Below are 15380 nucleotides of genomic sequence, written 5' to 3' on the forward strand. Positions count from 1 at the left end.
CCCGACATCCCCCCTTCGGGGGGGTTGGTCAGTTATTTTAACTGTTGTTGTTTTAAACACTTGACAAATCCCCCGAGGGGGGTTGGTTGCGTTTTAAAATCTTAAGTAACACACTAAACTAACCCCCCCTTCCGGTTTAGTGTCTCATTCAAATGTTTTAACCCTTGAGTAAGAAACTAAACTAACCACCCCAAATGGGGGTTAAAACACTTGAGTAAGAAACTAAACTACCCCTCCCGCCAACAGTTCTTGTTCAGTCAACTTTTTACGTCCAGCCCCACCCTTGCAAATCTTCGTCTTAAAATCGATCATAAAGTCAGTTTTCATAATAGTTTTCGTAATCGTAATATATCGAATGAGTATCACTTTTTGGAGTTCGTACTTCAAATACTTGATAACGTCTTCTTTCACTTTTCTTAATTTCTTAAATACTTTTATCTCGCTGTTCGGTGGCGACGTGCTGCTTCTGGAGCAGTGATAATGCGACTGGCTTGGTACTGAAGCGTTATTTGTTTACTCGGCATTGTTGTGTTGTACTGCCGTGTATAAACAAATATAAGGTGACATTGTTGATGACGTCATTTTTTGACGACAAATTGGTTGACGACAACGACTAATCACAATTTTTTATAGTAGATTTTTATAGTAGACTAGAGCAGGTTGGTTGCGTTTTAAAATCTTGAGTAAAACACTAAACTAATCCCCTTCGGGGGGTTAATTTAGTGTCTTATTCAAGTGTTTTAACCCTTGAATGAGCTGTATGACTTGAATGAATTTTATTATTAGTATCAGATTACCTTTTTGGTGTTGGTAACGTCTTCTTTCACTTTTCTTCATTTCTTAAATAGTCTTATATCGCTGTTCGGAGGCGATGTGCTGCTTATGGAGCAGTGATAATGCGTCTGGCTTGGTAGTTGTTTATTTATTACGTTAGTTGTTTGATGACGTCATTTTTGACGACAACGGGGAATCAGAAATTTTTATAGTAGAGAAAGAAGAGATGTGTTGACATTTGAATTTTTGTTAAAATCTTACAACAATAACTGGAACTTTACATAAGGACCTAAATTCCTTACTGTGTTAGCAATTCCCAGGTTACTTCGGTTTTTTTATTTATCGGTTAAATAACGCTGCTTCGCCGTTTCTCTTTTACGTTTTTAAGCAATAGGCCCATATAATTGATTAGCTACTCATTTATTCATAATTTAATTTTTCATTACTTTCTTTCTACGCTACACCATTTTCACGCTGGATTGAAGTTATTAACTCGAGACAAAAGAAGCATGCAGCTCGCATCTGAGAGATAATATACATGTGTGTGTATGTGTATATATATATATATATATACACATACATACACACACACAGGATGAGTCAAAAGTATGTTTACAAACTTCTTGTGCTTGTTCCGAGATAAAAAATAAGAAAAAAATTACTATGAACATGGGGTCGCAAATGTTTCATTTTCGAAGTAATAGCCAAAAATAAGTTTCAATGAAAGGTTTTCAATTAACTTTTGAGCAGGAATTGTTGGCGACATGCTTATTGGTCCACACATGCTTCCATCGCGTCTAAGAGGAACTTCATATCGGTGATTCTTAGGAAGACACTTGCAACGTCTCCTTGAAGATGTACCACTGAATACAAGAGGACAAATATGGTTTATGCACGACGGAGCCGTCGAATCAGATATCATCTCAAAGAAAAGTACCCTCAGTGATGGATTGGGCGTGGTGGTCCAGTAGCATGGCCACCGAGGTCACCGAACCTGACTCCATTGAATTTTTATCTGTGAGGTCACTTGAAGTCCTTCGTTTATGCAGCACCCATAAGCAATGATGACGACCTATGGGAAAGTGTGCAGAATGCATGCCAGATGATTCGAGGAAACCCTGGTGTCAGTCTTGTGTACATCGTTCTCGTGCATGTGTGGAGAATGGAGGAATAACCTTTGAGCAACTGTAATAAAGAAACATCCATGTCCTTATACTTGGCAATAAAGGCATACATTGAAACTAATTTTTGGCTATTATTTTGAAAATGAAACTTTTGCGACCCCATATTCTTAGGAACATTTTTTTCTTATTCTTGATTCTAGAACACGCACACAAAGTTTGTAAACATACTTCTGATTCACTCTGTAAATATATATATATATATATATATATATATATATATATATACATATTTAATGTAACTCAAGATTTGTATTTTAATGAAGTCTGTGTCTTGAAATTGGAATATTTTTCAGTACAATTCCTTAAGGTTCATTTCAACAATATTCTCCCTATTCTCTGCAATGTGTACTCTTGTGAGAGTTGCATTATATAAACCAATAATTTTGTTCTCCTGTATACGCCAATATTATTAGTATCAGATTACCTTTTTGGTGTTGGTAACGTCTTCTTTCACTTTTCTTCATTTCTTAAATAGTCTTATATCGCTGTTCGGAGGCGATGTGCTGCTTATGGAGCAGTGATAATGCGTCTGGCTTGGTAGTTGTTTATTTATTACGTTAGTTGTTTGATGACGTCATTTTTGACGACAACGGGGAATCAGAAATTTTTATAGTAGAGAAAGAAGAGATGTGTTGACATTTGAATTTTTGTTAAAATCTTACAACAATAACTGGAACTTTACATAAGGACCTAAATTCCTTACTGTGTTAGCAATTCCCAGGTTACTTCGGTTTTTTTATTTATCGGTTAAATAACGCTGCTTCGCCGTTTCTCTTTTACGTTTTTAAGCAATAGGCCCATATAATTGATTAGCTACTCATTTATTCATAATTTAATTTTTCATTACTTTCTTTCTACGCTACACCATTTTCACGCTGGATTGAAGTTATTAACTCGAGACAAAAGAAGCATGCAGCTCGCATCTGAGAGATAATATACATGTGTGTGTATGTGTATATATATATATATATATACACATACATACACACACACAGGATGAGTCAAAAGTATGTTTACAAACTTCTTGTGCTTGTTCCGAGATAAAAAATAAGAAAAAAATTACTATGAACATGGGGTCGCAAATGTTTCATTTTCGAAGTAATAGCCAAAAATAAGTTTCAATGAAAGGTTTTCAATTAACTTTTGAGCAGGAATTGTTGGCGACATGCTTATTGGTCCACACATGCTTCCATCGCGTCTAAGAGGAACTTCATATCGGTGATTCTTAGGAAGACACTTGCAACGTCTCCTTGAAGATGTACCACTGAATACAAGAGGACAAATATGGTTTATGCACGACGGAGCCGTCGAATCAGATATCATCTCAAAGAAAAGTACCCTCAGTGATGGATTGGGCGTGGTGGTCCAGTAGCATGGCCACCGAGGTCACCGAACCTGACTCCATTGAATTTTTATCTGTGAGGTCACTTGAAGTCCTTCGTTTATGCAGCACCCATAAGCAATGATGACGACCTATGGGAAAGTGTGCAGAATGCATGCCAGATGATTCGAGGAAACCCTGGTGTCAGTCTTGTGTACATCGTTCTCGTGCATGTGTGGAGAATGGAGGAATAACCTTTGAGCAACTGTAATAAAGAAACATCCATGTCCTTATACTTGGCAATAAAGGCATACATTGAAACTAATTTTTGGCTATTATTTTGAAAATGAAACTTTTGCGACCCCATATTCTTAGGAACATTTTTTTCTTATTCTTGATTCTAGAACACGCACACAAAGTTTGTAAACATACTTCTGATTCACTCTGTAAATATATATATATATATATATATATATATATATATATATATATATATATATATACATATTTAATGTAACTCAAGATTTGTATTTTAATGAAGTCTGTGTCTTGAAATTGGAATATTTTTCAGTACAATTCCTTAAGGTTCATTTCAACAATATTCTCCCTATTCTCTGCAATGTGTACTCTTGTGAGAGTTGCATTATATAAACCAATAATTTTGTTCTCCTGTATACGCCATAATCTCTTTCGATGGGATTTCCCAACCAAAACTGTGTTTCGTCTGTAATGGAACCTCCATATATTCATACTGTCTCTTCTTAAATGTTTATAATATTTACATTGCATTATGAAACAGGTGAGACTTCACCCATATGTGAGGGAAAATGAGGTGTGCGGACCCGTTATTAAAGAGACGTTTAATTTTCTGCACGACTCACAAATTATGGTGAACGACAGAGAATTACGGACTCCGAAGATTGCATATCCGCGAATTCCTCATGACATTCTCTTTGTTATTGGAGGGTGGACAGCGGGAATTTTCACTGATGGGATTGAAACCTATGACATACTCGCAGATCAATGGATTAAGGTAAGTTCCACGCAATTGTGCCTTGTTAAATGATGTCTGCATAAAAATCTTTCTCTTTGCATATCTCTGCCACTTAATTAGTTTTCTTATTTCGTTAATATGTATTTAAACCTTGTTTGCAGATTTTTTGTATTAATTCCTTTCCATAACAGTGGTACGTTCATTTTAAATATGTTACAGTCAAGCAAATTAAACCGAATAAATAAATGAAGTAAACGTTTCTCGTATGTGTAGTATGTGTTGTTATCTGGGTCCATGAAATAAGTTCTGTTCGCCACTTACAATATTTACCATAAACGGCCTAAGTGAAATGCTGTCTGGTGAGTTTGGACATTAATCGGAATTGTTGTTGTCCATCAGTGTAGATTTCAACATTCTAAATTACGCAAGTACTGAGCAGCGAGAATGTTGGTTATTTGCGTGTTAACGCCGTGTGAATTAGTACGTTGATTCTATTCCATTCCGCTGCCAGCAGCCTCGCGTCGTTAAAACCCTTATACTGAAAGCTGTCCTCATCGCCGTGAGAGCCTCGAATGTCATAAACGTATAACATATTCCACTTTCTTCCGAGAGCAGAAACATAACTGGAACAGAACAGCAGTAGATCAGTTACTTAGTTGCAATTGCACCGAAGCTTCAAATTCATTTCTTTCCCATAGTTGTCGAGAATCTTAGGTAAAAACTTAACCAAGAGCAAACAAACAAAACATAATATTCCAGTAATCTGTCGTTGTCGTTGTAGATGGAGGAGTGCAACACGATCGGACCGCGAACTTACCATGGCACGGCAGTAGTCGGTTTCAACATTTACGTCATCGGTGGTTATGACGGGCGTTACTTCTTGAGCTCAGTCCTCTGTTTCAACGCTTTTACAAAGACATGGCGTGAGGTGACGCCCATGAATGCCCGCAGGTAAGACACAACTAGTAAGCTAACGAAGTCCGTCCTTCTTGAAAAACTGATAGTTGCTCTGCTATTCAAGAAATATAAGTGTACAATGGCTATAACCTTTACCGCTCACATACAGGAACAAGTAGCGTAAATAAATGCACTTACATCAAAAATGGTCTCCATTAAAACTCGGAATAGAAGCCAGTTAATAATTTCGTTCTTAGTTTCTCCAGGTTTTGAATATTAGATTTCCTTGCGAACTCATTTCAATTACACATTGAATTTGAATTACTCATTTGATTCAACGGTAGATAATGCAGGGTGATTTTCTGGGAAAGAAAATCTATTTGTGTGCGCAATAAATGAGCATCAAAGCCAGAGGGACCTGAAGCCTGGTGAAGACTGCACTTATTTCGTTTCAGAAGCTACGTCAATGTGGCAGTGCTCATGGATCTGGTGTACGCTGTTGGTGGCTATGATGGCTCTTGTCGACATAAAACGGCTGAACGATACAACTACAGGACGAACGAGTGGTCAATGATCGCTTCTATGAACACTGAGCGATCCGATGCAAGTGTGGCTGTGCTCAATGGTAGTGACTCTTGTGAAATACAACCGCGTAAATTAATGAATAATGGCAAGGCATCGTGTTTAGGAGTAATCAGAAGTGACAAGGGAATATTTCGTTTGATCAGGTCGAAACCTCACCTGAAGTTTTGCTCGTCTACAGAGCCCATCTAGTAATGATTGTACACAAAATTTCAACTGCTGATACGCTATGCAAGGGTGCGAAAAAAATGCTCAAATTTGGAGAGTTTGGTTAAAATTCCCGTCACTGGGCATGCGCGTGACAGCAGCGCGTCAAAGCAATAGCGAGCGCGGTATTCACCGGTATATTGCAGCGGAGAGCGGCAGCGAAAGACTTGAGAAATCTCTCTCTCTCTCTCACACACATACACACGTATTTTATTGAATAATTAAGTACATAGGAACTATCAGTATGTATATAATACGCAGGTGTTTTATATGTAAGATTTGAGGTTTTCACAGCGGTGAGTGTAAAGATTTCTGTCTTCTGGGTTGTTGCGCCGTGTAATCTGGTTGATGTTTACCAACGTTTCAGAGGTCATACTGCCTCCGTCATCAGAGTATGAAGATTTCTGTCTTCTGGGTTGTTGCGCTGTGTAGTCTGGTTGATGTTTACCAACGTTTCAGAGGTCATACTGCCTCCGTCTTCAAGGCGATGAGTATGAAGATTTCTGTGTTCTGGGTTGTTGCGCCATGTAGTCTGGTCGATGCTAACCAACGTTTCAGAGGTCATACTGCCTCCGTCATCACGCCCTGATGACGGAGGCAGTATGACCTTTGAAAAGTTGGTTAACATCGACCAGACTACTCAGCGCAACAACCCAGAAGACAGAAATCTTCAGGTGTTTTATATGCTGCTTTGTGGAAACAATGCACCGAAACAAAAGACTTCACTCATCCATGGCCACTATGTATAGGCTGTTTGCTAGGACATGAGCTATGGCCTTGAGATGTGCAGTGCATTTCCACCCCGAACAGTGGATGGGGTGAACTCAGAGCTCAGTTCCAAGGCAGAAGCGGCCGAGTTCACTTCGTGTGGTAAATTCCATTTTAAAAACATTGACCCATTTTCAATAGGCATTTCATATTCATCGCTGTTTCTACTCAGCACGAACAGAATGCAAAGCGTGGGCAGAGGTGTAAAGAAAATAGGGGGACGTAAAGTAATACACAACCAAAGTAGAGAAATGGTGATAAGTGTTTACAGTTTTATGAAGAAAGAAGCGGACAGCGGCAATGTGATTAACGTTAATCAAATACAAAATCGTGTTTCTGAAGCTACTGGTGTGTCTATAAGTACTCTGAAACGCATTCTGAAAGAGTACGAACATAATAAAAGAGTGGGAAAAGAATTCAGCACACCTCACAAGAAACGGCCAAGAAGGAAAATTAAAACAGATGTAGATGATTTTGACAAGTGTGTAATTCGAAGAACGATTAACGAATTTCACACTACACAAGGCGAGCGTCCTACTTTAAAATCGTTGTTGGCAGTAATTAAGAAAAAGATTAACTTCAGTGGCGGGAAGTGGGCTCTTTGGAAAATAATTAGAAATTTAGGCTTCAGGTGGAGGAAATCGGAAAGTAATAGGAAAGTTCTCATCCAAAAGGATGATATTCGTGCAGCAAGACTGTCTTATTTGAGAAATATAAGTCGTTACAGAAATGAGGGGCGACCTATTATCTAAATGGACGAAACGTACATTCACTCCTCACACACGAAAGGACATGCCTGGGGTGATGGTACAAATGCACTGATATTTTTGTGTTCAGTAGTACAGAGAAATCTGTTCCCCTACTCGCCCCACTATCACTAGCAGACAGCGTCAGTACCCTCCCTTACGCGCATATCCACAGCTCATGTCTGAGCGAACGACTAATACATGTACTAATATACGGTAAATTCTCTCAAGTTGTACAAACCCTTTATATTGGACACTTTTAATTGGAACCGGCGAATATCATATAATTTTACATTTCCACAATACACTATATCTTGGACACCCTTTTGTTGTAAGTTGGAGAGGTTCATGCACTTAAGCTTCAATACATTTCAGGGAAACGTTTACAGTTATATATTTTGTTGTTTTGAATTAATGACTAATGAATGCCTTCTGTCTTTAGATTTAACCTATGGTTTAGGGGGTAAGAGACATGAACCCATCGTTGAAATGCAGTGAAAGTGTTTAGTTATTCTTTCCCCGAACCCTTCACTGAACTACAGAATTGCACTTGCATTTGATTTCAATTTTTGTTAACAGAAATGTGATTTTCTTTTTGCGACGGGGAAGGAAAAATTGGTGAAATTAACTTTATAAAATTTCATTGAGTCTGGGGTGTAATGTGCAATAAATGGGAATGGGTTTCAAAATATTATTGTTGTTGTTGTTGTTGTCATTTTTGATTCGTACGTCTCCAGTATATTTTATATTAGGAATCAAGTAGAGCTCGCAGAATGCGTACGAAAAAATAATGCACAAAATGTTGCACTGTAATTTTGACAGAAATATGAAGCATCAATGGAATGTTTGAAGCATATATCTGGTAATCACAATGTCACTAAATCACCTCCTCTACTATGCGCAAACAACAATAGTTAAGCTGCTAGCTTCATTCAAAATTCGAGCAATTTTTTCGTACCCTTGCATAGCGTATCAGCAGCTGAAATTTTGTGTACAATCATTCCTAGATGGGCTCTGTAGACGAGCAAAATTTCCGTATTTTCTGTTATTTACCAAACAAATGAAATATGCAAGTTTTCATTAATTCTGATCGGAAGTGGGAACCTAGCAACAGTGAATACAAAACAGAGGAATTGCCTGTCTGCCTACCGCATAAATTTCACGTTGTTTATGTTACATTTCTGTTCTTCTCTTTTATTCTCAATTCTCAATTATTTTCATTTCATTGTTATGTATAGAGTAAAATGCAAAAAGAAACGAACATTGGCAGCGATTTACTTACAGTTCCTAGGACATTAAATACAGAAGCCTTTACTCATTCACAACCAAAAAATCTCCCGCATTTGTACTTTGTACGAATTAGTACAATTACTCAGCACTTCTCAAATACAACATACCATTTGTGTCACATAGCTGGTCTCTCTTTACAGATATAATCTACGTCGTTGGTGGATTGAATGGCCAAGAATGTTTGGCCTCAGCAGAGGTGTATGACCCACAGACGAATCAATGGACAAAAAAATCCCCAATGTTTTCCGGACGCAGTGGTCTTTCTTGCGTCGCCTTCCAGGGCAGTGTGTACGCCGTAGGTAGGAATTTGCAATTTTGTGAGCAGTATTTTTCTCCTGTTTTTACTTAATTCGTTTGTCAGCATTTTTAACCTCGTATTATGTGATTTATTTATCGCGGTTTCGATTACCTTCTCCTCACAGCGTATTTCTATTATAGTACGCCACAATTTTCACGTATTTTGTTGAGTGTGGGAAAGAAATTTCAATTTGCCGTGAGCCGTGGCAACACTGGCTTCGTCTCGGCACCAAGCCCATGTTTTGAAGCGGTTTTTTAGAATTCCTTGTTTTTTAATCGACTCTCTATGTAATAAAATTACGTGTATTTAATGTTGAACAATGTTTTCGGATGCAGCCGTATGGAACAGGTAACAGGCGTGGCAACTGCTGCAGTACAACATAATTTTAGGAAATTGAATCGAATCACTCGTCAGTCGCCAGATTTTCTAGGAATATATTGAAAGGGATTGCGTTGTTTACTAATGGGTTCGGGATGCTTTCAACACATATCTCAATCATGTATTTATGAATTTAATATGTAACTGTGAGCTAATATGCACATTGAACGAGGCATTAAACTTAGGTTTGGTGACTTCATAGACACTGTGTGGTTAAGGAGAGTCTTGTTTTAACGGCGTACTGTAAATCAACTACAGAGGTGTGCTGCGTATGTTCATAAATTCCAATGTCCACTAATAGAGCCATCACGACTTGAAAATGTGTTCCATCATATCCATTTTATTCGTAATTTTGTTCTTCAAATATCAAAATTGCATCAAGGAATTAGTTTGCCTCGTCTCACTCATGCGGCTTCAGACATGTTTTGTTTTCATTAACTGATAAAATTCATACGTGGACAGAATTTCATATTTTAGGAGCATAACATCATACAATGAGGTGGGCGGACTGTGTACTACTCATGTAATATACGACAAATGCAAAGTTTTAATATGAAAACCTGAAGGGAATAGACAATAAATAGGAGGATAATATTAAATGTGAGTTTATAAAAATTAGTTAGGGAGAAGGTTGAATGATGGGATCATGTGACCATGATAATGAACATTCTGGTTCTATTAAAAACCGGAAATTCCTTTACCAGTTGAGGGAGTAATAATTATCGGCGAGAACCCTGCTGAATGGACTTGAAACACGTTTCGTTCGGCAACCTACTTTTATATTCTGTGACCTAATAGAGAGCGTTTTTACATGCAGGAGGATTTGTCAGATTGATACGCACTACGAGTAGTGGGGAGAGGTACAACCCTGAAACAGACACGTGGACCGAGATCTCCGACATGCCTAGTTCACGAAGCAACATGGCGCTTCAAGTAATTGACGACATCTTCGCCATAGGTGGTTTCAATAGTGAAACCAGCATTTGCCAAATGGAGTGTTTCGACCACAGGAGAAATGAATGGTTTGTTTATTTGATAGTTTTGGATCTTTTCACAACCTATAATTTGGGAAGCATAAATAAGTGAGTTTCGAATTAAAGTAATCAGTTCATGGAGTCTTTGACCTTGTAGGCTTTTAGAAATTTCTCGACGTTTCGAAGGCGCTTGCTGCTTCCATCATCACGTCTGTATGTAAGCCGCACTAGGAAAGTGGGTGGGAGTTGTGTGTTAAAGTGAGAGTGGGCAAGACAGTGTTTCGTTCAAGTTCAGTTATTAAATCCAAGCTGCAGTTGGCTGAGTAATGCTAAGCAGGCGTAAGCAATGACTGTACTAATAAGAAGCCCATAAGCGAAGTTTCTTTGATCAGGGATACTCTCATGGGGCTCAAAACATCAACGCAGCCATACTAATCACGATATTAGGCCAATCAAACTACCAGATTTAACATTTCATACCCATTACGAGTTGTTTATATTTGATATGAATTTATTTGAAAATGGCTGTCTTTTGTGGTGTTTCGCCGTGTTGTCCTTTGCCACCTGATGATGGAGACAGTAAGCATTTCGTCTGCATAGGGACTAGAAATAAAACAAGTTCACTTGTTTTAGGTTCTTCTGCTATTGCTACGCTCGACAGAAACTCTCCACAAAAATTTTCTATTGGACGAAAAATTAATTTTCAAACTAATTTGTTAAAAGCTGTAAATTTTCTATGAACACATATGAAAATACGTGTAGTTAGATCTTAGCAACAGAATTCATAGTAACCTATATTTAGATGGAAGGATACTGTTAAAACAGATCATAAAATACAGTCTGGATCAGAATTTGGACCGGTGGCGGTCTCTTGTGACCCCGTAACGAAGCTTCCGGTTCCCAAAAGGAGAGGAATATCATGCACCAAATTCCCTTTGGGAGAATTTTCGTTGGTGGTTAACTGAGAAAAGAACTTGAACGTTTAAATAGCAGTCTTTGAGTTCCATTCTACCGGAATCCAGACCAATCCCATCAAACATCGAAGACATTTTAGGTCAACACAGATGACGAGTCCAAAAGATAATACCTTCATACTTATTCCACATCACAGTCACAGACATCTTAGGACCACAAAAACGTATTTTTTAAGAAAATGATTAAATTTCTGTACGGAATAACACTGGCATTCTTTCGTTAATCACAGGCGACGTCAATTTATAAGAAAAGTTGTCAGTGGAACCACGGTTCCGGAGAATTTGACGTAAATACGTCTATACGGAAAGGAAGTTTATATATTGGCTTTATTCTAAATATTTCCTTTATACATGCTTTACAATTGAGTAAAGTTTGATTAAGACATTGCTTAATCAACTTGAATTAGTTACGCTTAAGATGGGTCTGTGGTAGCTGAATGTAATGTAATGTAAAGTGATGTAAGGTAATGTAATGTAATGTAATGTAACGTTTCCTAGGTAACAACAATGCTGAGTAAACAGATGACGTTTCCTAGGTAACAAAAATGCCGAGTAAACAGATGACGTTTCGTAGGTAACAATAATTCCGAGTAAACAGATGACGTTTCGTAGGTAACAATAATTCCGAGTAAACAGATGACGTTGCCTAGGTAACCATTGTTACACTTTTTCGTTCCCTTTTTTCGTTACACTTTTTTGCCGAATGACCCTTCCTTGTAGACGTACGAGGTGCGATCGGAAAGTTTAAAGACTGTGTCAATAGAGGGCGAACCGGATGTAGTACGAGCTTCTGCCTTTAGGGGGTGCGGCCTAAATTCATAGTGAATCAGTGTGCCAGCCGGCATCATCGAATTAGCATTTGTTTCTTAGTTACGGGCGTTTTGGTAGTACATTACACCGACCCTCCTGCGATTTCGGAATGGCGGATTTTCATGAACAAAGAGTGTGCATCAAATTTTGCCAAAGACTCGCCAAAACGGCTACGGAAACGTATGAAATGCTAAAGCAAGCATTTGGGGAGTCCGCAATGGGTCGTGCACAAACTTTTGTGTGGCATTCACGTTTTAAAAATGGCCGAACCTCTGTCGATGATGACAAGCGTTGTGGACGACCATCTTCGAACACAACGCCCGAAAATGTTACGAAGATTCGGCAGGCCATTCACGAAGATCGACGTCGTACCATCAACGACTTGTGCGACATTGTTGCGTGAAGATGTGAGACGGAAGAGGCCGGCAAAGTGGCGCAACCACAACTGGCTGCTGCATCATGACAACGCGCCAGCGCACACCGCCCTCAAAGTTCGGCATTTTTTGGCCTCAAACACCATGGCCGTCATCCCGCACCCTCCTTATTTGCCGGATTTAGCTCCGTGTGACTTCTTCCTCTTCCCAAAGATGAAAATTCAGCTAAAGGGAAGGAGATTTGAGATGATAGAAGAGATTCAGGCAGAATCGCAGATGGTGCTTGACAGGCTGACAAAGAAAGATTTCCAGGGATGCTTCCAGGCTTGGCAGCGGCGCTGGGATCGTTGTGTTCACTCCCAGGGGAACTATTTCGAGGGTGATGGATGAATTTAATACCTGAGATAAGTGTACGGATTTTTATAGGCGCAGTCTTGAAACTTTCCGATCGCACCTCGTATTTACGTCAAAAATGTTTGAGGGCGAATATAAAGGTATCGGTACTTTTATTCGAGCTTCCCTGTTATGATTTGCCTACGTATTTTCTGTGGTTCTGTCTTATGTGTTATGTAGTTGATTTTGAGCTTCAGATGATATATATAAGCTTGCTTATTTTCACTTTTAATTTTTCACAACTGCAGGTACGAGGTTGCAGACATGAATACACATAGAACAGAGCTATCGGCCTGTGTAGTCAAGGGACTTCCGAATGCAAAAGACTACATCTATAAACACAGGGATATGTTGCTGGAGGAAGAACGGCAGAAAATTTTGAAAAAAATTGGATCCCTGAAAGTTTAAGGGAACCAAGAAGAGCAACAGTAAAACTAAGATCTCGACGAAAGTAACCCCGGGATGAGACAAAAATAACCTTTTTGAAGATGTCAATTTTGAAGAAGAAATCAAGGTTCAACATGACGGTGTGATAGGACATCAGCAGAGTGGTAAAGAAGACGGCAAATGAAAAATAAAGTATTTTATGAATTTAAGAAGGAAGTGTTACTCCTCAGTATGTTATGTTCAAGACGTCTTAATATAACCATGTTATTTTAAACACATTTCGTTTTTTATTGTTAACATTAAAGCTATATTAACCAATTCTTTGTGCGATCGTCTGTAGAGTAAGAAATTACATTGTATTATAATCGATTAACTCGATTAGTCTCTACTAACTGTGTCTAAAACACTTTGGAGCTGATGGTTGCGTACCACTACCTCAAAGAAAACACAGAGCATTTCCATAACAACGATCAGACTGTTCACGTAAGTAATCCCTAATTATTTTGAGAATTGCATAAAACCCATAACTACTCTCTGAGGATAAAATATAGAGTTTTGTGGTATGCTACGCCATGTTAACGTGTGGGTAAATATGAAAGTTTCATAGGATTTAAATGCCTCCTAAAAATTGGTAGACGCTTACAAGTCAACATGACGTAACGACCCAGAAGACCGGTAGAGACATCTTAATTGCCGTGAGATGCACAGATCTCGTGAAATAAGTTTAACTGTTACATGTTCATTTTACATATCTGTGGCATAACTTGGGGCAAAATAGCATACTTTAACAAAGTAAGTGTTGGGATCAAACATTGAAAATTTAGTAGAGCCCCTCACTGTGCAGTTGTCTCCCGCCTCCCGTCTCCTCATTAATCTTTCACTCGGTGACCCTCGCCGGCTTTTACGAATGTCTGAAGCTGATTTTGTCTGTGGATGTGCTTTGAAGCACAAAATGACTTCGGCAAAGTTTAATTTTGTTACCTCCCTCTCACGAAAGGCCTGAGGCACGACAGGCAGCTTCTCGAATGCCTGTATGCAGGTATGATAACCAGTCCTGGGTTCAGTTCCCATCAGGCAGACTCGAGGTGGACTTTTGACATTCGTTTCAGTGTATACGCTGAGAAGGAGGCTTAATATAAGGTTTTGCGTTGTACAGAGTCTTCCGAATCAACATTTATTATTAGTTACAACCAACTGAGTTAGTATAGCAGGTAGCTACGGAATGTACGAACGGGGTTCGATCACTGACAGGCGGAGAGGATTTTTCCTGTAGCCTCTGCGTCCAGACCGACTCTGGGGTCCACCCAGCCTCCTATCCAATGGGTACCGGGGTCAATTCCCGGGGTAAAGCGCTTCTTAAAAAAAATCTGTCTTTTTTGTACACTAGGTAAGAGCAGTCAAATCTGCGGTATATAGCTCCGATACAGATGCACATTTAAAATGGATGTACGAATTCAAGTTGCTGTGTTCAAATTTAAATCGAACTGAAACACTCAGAGTAGACATTACCCATAACGGAATCAATTGAAGACGATTAAAAAAGTCACGGCGAATCAGCGTCTATGCCATATAGTTCATGTGCATAACAAACATAAGTGAAATCGAAGATGGCTGTCTTCGGCGCCGTGTGGTCGGGTCCTTGCTGCCTCCATCATCAGGGCAATCTCATCGCCACGTTTACCTCTGAAACGCTGGTAACCGTCTACCAGACTACCTGGCGCAACAACCTAGAGGACAGCCAGCTTGAAACTCTCCGCCGTGAAACCTTAAATCCTACATTACTAAAAACTCCAGTTCTTCATTACGTAACTTGCTTGTGATAAGATCCTGCAGCATAATCCCGACGCCAATTATTCTTCCCACCTGCATTCTCTTGGGAACAAAACGTTATGTTGCCGAGCTGCATATGAAATACAAAACTTTTGTTCGTCTTTTGCTCTCTAAAACGTCAATCTCGCACGTAACTCCTTTGTGCTTCCAGAAGATGAGACGTGTGGAGGTCGTGACCGATCACTGAACAAATTGCACT

The 15380-nt window shown here is 39.0% G+C and overlaps 1 protein-coding gene across 1 annotated transcript; it reads left to right on the plus strand.

The window, feature by feature from the left end:
* Nucleotides 1-456: 456 nt before the first annotated feature.
* Nucleotides 457-13590, plus strand: LOC110829271 (uncharacterized). The gene is made up of 7 exons (XM_022062838.2): nucleotides 457-659; nucleotides 4079-4312; nucleotides 5055-5224; nucleotides 5626-5795; nucleotides 8904-9062; nucleotides 10257-10461; nucleotides 13213-13590. Exons 2-7 carry the CDS (start codon nucleotides 4166-4168, stop codon nucleotides 13370-13372), a joined length of 1011 nt encoding a protein of 336 aa, XP_021918530.2. The 5' UTR covers nucleotides 457-659; nucleotides 4079-4165; the 3' UTR covers nucleotides 13373-13590.
* Nucleotides 13591-15380: the final 1790 nt, after the last annotated feature.

This window comes from Zootermopsis nevadensis, unplaced genomic scaffold (assembly GCF_977971745.1).
Source record: "Zootermopsis nevadensis isolate Lab colony 2312 unplaced genomic scaffold, Znev_1.0 Znev_ptg000001l, whole genome shotgun sequence".
Taxonomy (NCBI): domain Eukaryota; kingdom Metazoa; phylum Arthropoda; class Insecta; order Blattodea; family Termopsidae; genus Zootermopsis; species Zootermopsis nevadensis.

Bases quoted from the DNA above. Each gene is read 5' to 3' on its own strand.
- LOC110829271 (XM_022062838.2), top strand. From the start codon at position 4,166: ATGGTGAACGACAGAGAATTACGGACTCCGAAGATTGCATATCCGCGA. The intron at 5,796-8,903 runs GTAGTGACTCTT...CTCTCTTTACAG, and splicing joins AAGTGTGGCTGTGCTCAATG to ATATAATCTACGTCGTTGGT. The intron at 10,462-13,212 runs GTTTGTTTATTT...TCACAACTGCAG, and splicing joins GACCACAGGAGAAATGAATG to GTACGAGGTTGCAGACATGA.